The following is a 6,000-nucleotide window of genomic DNA, read 5'->3' on the forward strand; positions in this document are numbered from 1 at the left end:
CACAACTTTTATATAATATGATTGAAAAGAAAATGTTGTTTTTTCTTGTTTTTTTTTGGGGTGTGGGGGCGTGTTGGATCATACTGTCACTGAGGTTTTAAAAGCATGTTTACACTGCTAGCGCAATGCAGTTTGCCTCCTTCTCTGTATTTATTATGTCAGTCATCACATTTGTCTTAAAGTCAACTTTCTGTAACTGCTGATCTAATAAATCAACAATTGGCTGCTTAGCAGTCATTCCCATTTTTGATAGTCTGGCGCCACCTTGAGGAAGAGCTTTGGAAGTGTGCCGGCACAAAGTCGTAGTTGCAGAGAAGGATTCAAAGTGTCTTTATGGCTTGGATGTAAGACTCCATTTGAGCATTTTAAAGAAATAGGGCCAGATTGTTCTGTGATGTCTTCGTTGTCTACAAATCCAACTTTTTAAAAACACCCAGTGATGTCTTATTAAATGGACGAGTACTTCTTTTAGCAAAGCTACCGCAGAGAGGGACAATGATGCATTTGTTTAAAAGAAAATGGAAATATTAACATTTTGCTCCAGCATGGTAACTAATTATAGCATCCGTGTTTAGAATAACACAAGTGTAGAATACATTTGGCCCACTTGAATAAGTCGTCATTAGTTATACAGTTTTTGTATATCATAATCATCTGGTCCCAGTCACATTACTGACCTCATGCAAATGAACCTAGTTAGTTCTAAAACGTTCCTCTAGCTGTTTCTGTTTAGTAGCACTTACTTCTCCAGGATTTTGTTTCTCCAATCTCAACTGTTTTCAGAGCAAAGTGTCTCAGTTTAAACATTTTTGTGTTCTCTTATGAGATTTCTATGATTCCATTATAATTTATGTTTGACATACCAACCCAACTTTTGGGGAATTGGGGTCATACAATATGTGCTGCTCCCTGCAAGTCTTTTTCCTAGTTTGATCTGGAACGTACGTCACAGCACGCCACGGTCAAAGTTCAACACTAAGCCAAAGTTGCAGAGCGGCGTGGAGCCGTCGTCACGTTGTATGTGAAGGGGCGTTTTATGCAAGCAGATGTCTTTTTGAAATAATCCACCATATCCGCCATTAAAAAACAAACAAACAATAACAAAACTCACCTGCAAACTATATCCATCGTTTATATACAGTCTCTGCATTTACTCTTATTAAACTGCCTAATGGTGTTTTTATTAATCCGAACACTTAACTTCCAGCAATGCCTTTAGCCAAACGATTGACCGTTTATTTTCTCCAAAGGATTTAGTTTTATATTTTGTACAGTTTCATTTGTTTGTCCAGATTATTAACTAAAAATCAAGCTATTTAATAATCATGATTTATTAACTCTTCTGTCACAATTTATCTATTATAACTTCCTGCTCAGAAAACTGTGCTCAGTTCTTTAATTTCCACATTTCACTCTGAGGTATGTGACGTATGGGAGTCAGTGATCTCTCACCCAGCAACAGACCTTAAACAACAGTTTATTGATTGGGTTATTTCACTGGGATTTGTTGACAGTGATAACAAAAATCTGGAGTGATTACAGGCTTTTCTTTTAAAACGAAATCCACATTTAATCCACTCAGTCCTCTGATTGTTATGCAGCACTCGCTGACACTAACCCCTTTACAGAAGGTTTCACAGTTTGTTCCACGTCAGTCCTCTGAAGGAGCCTTTTGGTTTGGAGTAGTTTGACTTGAAACGTCACAGCAGCACTGAGCTGGAACAACTGTCCACCGGCTGTCATGCTTGTTGTGTTGACTTTTCTTTGTGAAGCTGTGAGTAAGACTAGTCTCTGTCCCTTTTTTGCTTCCTCCCCACCTCCCCTGCCACCTTCCTGCTTTTCGTCCCTCTGATTTAGCTCCAAGGCAATGGTATGTACTAACACGATGCTACGCCTCGTCTGTTCTGCTGCTGAGATTCAGCAAAAGGGCAAGTGAGGAACGTTACATTTACTGGTTTTGTCTTAAAAGTATTCTCAAGTACGTGTAATTTTGGTTGATTTATGTAAAAGTGAACCATTAGGCATCCGTACAAAGTAAAAGTTCCCTTTCTCATTTGCCCTTCGTCTGTACATAGAGTAGCACTTTGATGTGGTTTTCTTCTCGTTCTTCTGTGCAAAGCATACTTTCTTTTGGTGAACATCTTTCAGTTTTTTTGTGTCCATTTATTTCCATTAGCTTATTTATTCATTCATTTTGTTTACTCACTAAAAGCTGGGTCAGTAGTTCTGAAAAAAAGAAAAACAAACACAGAAGGATTATTTATGCTAAATGAATATGATTTCCTGAGATCAACCCGCAGTATCTCTTTCTGTTCTGACTGATGTTGCTGGATGTACGCACGTCAATCTGATGGTTTGTTTTGTTCCTCCAGAACACAGCACTAGATAAGGAGACCCTTCAGCTCACGGCCCGTTGTTGTCCAGGGCCACAAGCGGTGCCATGTTCGCCCCTGTTGCATGGCACTGAAGTCCCATCTGCTCTTCCGGACCAGTCGGCGCCACCATTTGCCAAAGTACCCGAATCTAACGAGCTGGCTTCAACAGAAACTCCTAGGCCTGATACTACGTCCAAATCTACACCTCCCCACTCCGATTCTCCGAATGACAGCCACACATCAGCTGCTAAGCTTGACCTGCCCACCTCTAATCTTTTAAGTTCACTTCAGTTTTCTCCTTCACCCTCTGTTGAAACTTGTCCCATCAACTCTTTTCTCATTTCTTCTCCGCCACAAATAGAAACCTCCCCAACTGCTGCCCCCTGCTCGTCTTTAAAGTCTACCTCACCCTCGTGTCCTCCTGCTGTTCTCGCATGCATAGCTCCCTCTGCACCCATCTCCCGTCCTTCCCCGGCATCTCCGACCGAGCTGACCACAAATGCGCCCTCTGCTTGTCCTACCAAACAAGCAGCATCTCAGCCTTCCTCACCCACTGTCTCCCCGATCCAGCCCGTTGTGTTATTCCCTCTCTCATCCCCAACAAAATGTGAGCCTTCCTCCCCCTCACCTATCCATCCAACACTGTTTCCCTCTCCTCCTTCCACACCTCTTAGATCCACCACACCTCTTAGATCCACCACCCCGCCCTCTCCTTTTTGCCCTCCTTCTCCCATCCCTTTAACAGCCGAAGAACTTTTGGAGAAGCTCTGAACACTCTTATCCCCACGTCTCCTTTTCCCCACAAGCATAAACAGAAACCATAGGATGAAACATCTCAATTAGCATTTCCTGGTAGATGTAAACTGAGCCAGTGTCCGCTGTGACCATGCCTTTTCCCCTCATATTCTTTTCCCGCTCATTTTATTAGACAAAGGATATGAGGCATTTTCTGTACTCTGTTGATTGTATATATGTTTTTATTTATTAATTGAGGATGTTGAAAGGGAATGAACTGAATATCGTTCTTCTGAGTGGTTCGTCTTTTGAATTCATACACTACTTAGTCAGATTTCTTGTTTTAGCTTCCCATTTGGATTCCCCGGGGCCCCTTTTTAAAGAGTTATTCAGTACAAACGGATAGCAAACTCCTAGAGAGGGAGTGTGATTCTTTATGCGTTTTTCAATCACTTCACCATATCGAAGTCCCAAATTTGCTAGACTGTCTACCTGTAGTAAAGTCATCCTGATGATAGTGGCCAATTGACAATTTCATGCATTGTATGCATTGTGTCGACAAAGTAAAGGTATATCTGCCAAAGTAGCCCATGGCTAAGGAGTCAGAGAGTGTTTTAAACAGCTTAGTTTGAGCGTAAAATTGGGAATCATCAGATCTGCTAAATTTGAAAGAAATGACTGTTCACATGCAATTTTGAAGCTACGTCTACAGTAACATCCAAATGACCTCTAGTGCAGCAGTTCCCCAAATATTGTGTTCTGCAATTTTTCCAAAAGTGAGAAATGCTGCAAAAATAGTCTTAGAAAAATTGCTGTTTTAAGATCAAAAGTTTCCTCTTCTGCTCATCTATCCTCTTTATCATTTCTCAACTCCTTAGATTTATTAGCCAATGTTAGTTATAAACAGTGCTGGTTACAGTGTTTCTACTCACAGCAGCACCCTGTAACTGGAACTGTTTGGAAAAAGAAGCATAAAATCTAATTAATTTATTTTTTTTGTGAGCACAAAGTATAATTCTACCCTTCATGATGGACTGGAGACAGACGTGTGATGGACATCTAAAAACAACTAGCTAAAGGTCATTGCATGTCCAGGCACTACTGAAGGAAAGTAATGTACTCCGCACGTGTATTTGAGTCATTAAAGTCTCTTTGTTTGAGTAGACGACTGCAACTTTCACTCATACGCTTTATTTGTATGTAGTGTGCTGAACTACAGCTGTGAGTACATGTAAAGAGAAGAAAGATCCAACAGATGTTAAACCGAACTGCACGGTAACTTTTAATGAACCGAAACTCTCAATACAAACGGCTCTCAGACGTGACAGGTACTGTACAGGAAAAACATACTTGCTGGTATATTCTCTCCGGTCACCACTATGTCATGAGCTACGCACACTCAATGGCCACTTTGTTAGGTACACCTGTTAAACTGCTGCAATTGACACTTTGTCAGGTTTGAGTCTTGATTTTCCGATGTAAACAACATGGCATGGCTCCATCCTGCCCCGTGTGGTGGCGTAATGGTGTGAGGCTTTAGTTTTATTATAGTTAACTAAACTAAAATAAAATTTTGAAAATTCATTTAAACAAAATGATATAGAAGGGATCTTTAGATTTAGTATTTGTTAGTCTGGTTAAAAAAATGTTATTACATCTTGCCTGATGTGGTATTTTTTTTTTTTTTTCCGCCTGTCCCATTTGGTTCTTTAGCCGTCAGAATTGTTGTCTGAAGACCAACAAGGATACCCAATGGATTTATTTTGCCAAATGGATCATCATGGCATTGCCGTATTGGTCCATTTGATCGACCTTTGTTTTTATTATTTATTTTATTTTCAGTTGTTACAGACGGGACAGACATGAGTGAGGGATAGGAAAGGGAGAAAGAAAGAGGAAGGAAAAGAAAAACAGAAGGGGAGAGGGACAGTGAGAAAGGGGGGAAGAAAAAATATCTCCGGGATCACCTGTTGAGAGAAAAAGAATAGAAAACAAGCAAAAAAAAAAACAAAACAATGCAACATACTATACACAACACCATCGCATTAATCTAGCTAAGTGAAAACAGCAGTAAATACTAAATATTGAATGTTGTTGTGCAGCACGCAGGACAGACAGCGCACAATGTGCTTTGAAGTAGCAGCCAAGAAAGGTGTGATTTAAGTCTACGAATAGTGAACACCCATGTGCACACCTGTGTGGATCGGCGCGCTTGTATTCAAATGGTTTCCCCATGTAATGGTCTGCTAGAGGATGTAGAGAGCCATAGCCCCGTCCCCCAGGGCATGAAGCAGGCATGGAGGAGATCCAGGCCCCAGACATCCAGAGGCCCCAGAGTGCAAGAGCCCAAGGAGGACCACCGGAGGGGCATCCGTGCCACCTTCATGGGAAGGGCTGAGGATCCCCAGATGAGGGGTCACCCAGTAGCCACCGGGCAGAAGCTAGAGGGGGCTGCACCGGCGTGCCCGCCGGCTCTGCCGGCAGCCAGCTGTGCCAGAGTGAACCGAGCCACAGGCACAGAGGCCGGAGGCCCGAGGGCCCCCCGCGCCCCGGAAGAGGCCTGACCGAGCAGCAGGCGCCAGGCCCCGCCAAGTAGTCACCGGGAGTGAGCTGGTACATACCTGAGCGCCCAGCCCCGGACACCAAGAACCACCAACGCACCGACCCCTGAGGGCATCAGTCACCGGCAGGGAGTGTGGTGAGGGGAGATAGGCCTCCACACTTTGGAGGGCCTTGGAGTTCCCAGAGAGGTGAAGTCTAAGACCCGACCTGACATATAGACACAGACAAACAGGCACACACAGACACAGACATGCATTCCCACCCTCATGCACACATATACAAACACTCAGCACTCACCCAACGCAGGAATAAACGTAAATGGACATGT

At 42.9% G+C, this 6,000-nt stretch overlaps 1 protein-coding gene across 2 annotated transcripts in view; it reads left to right on the forward strand.

Annotated features, from left to right (window-relative positions):
• dclk2a (doublecortin-like kinase 2a) overlaps nucleotides 1–4,630 on the forward strand; it is a 42,966-nt gene extending 38,336 nt beyond the window's left edge. For both annotated transcript variants that reach the window (XM_085161796.1, XM_085161797.1), the window contains exon 17: nucleotides 2,373–4,630. In XM_085161796.1, the coding sequence (XP_085017922.1) occupies nucleotides 2,373–3,146 (774 nt within the window). In that variant the 3' untranslated portion in view covers nucleotides 3,147–4,630. The remainder of the gene's footprint in view (nucleotides 1–2,372) is intronic.
• Nucleotides 4,631–6,000: the final 1,370 nt, after the last annotated feature.

This window comes from Neolamprologus multifasciatus, chromosome 6 (assembly GCF_963576455.1).
Source record: "Neolamprologus multifasciatus chromosome 6, fNeoMul1.2, whole genome shotgun sequence".
In the NCBI taxonomy this organism is placed as follows: Eukaryota; Metazoa; Chordata; class Actinopteri; order Cichliformes; family Cichlidae; genus Neolamprologus; species Neolamprologus multifasciatus.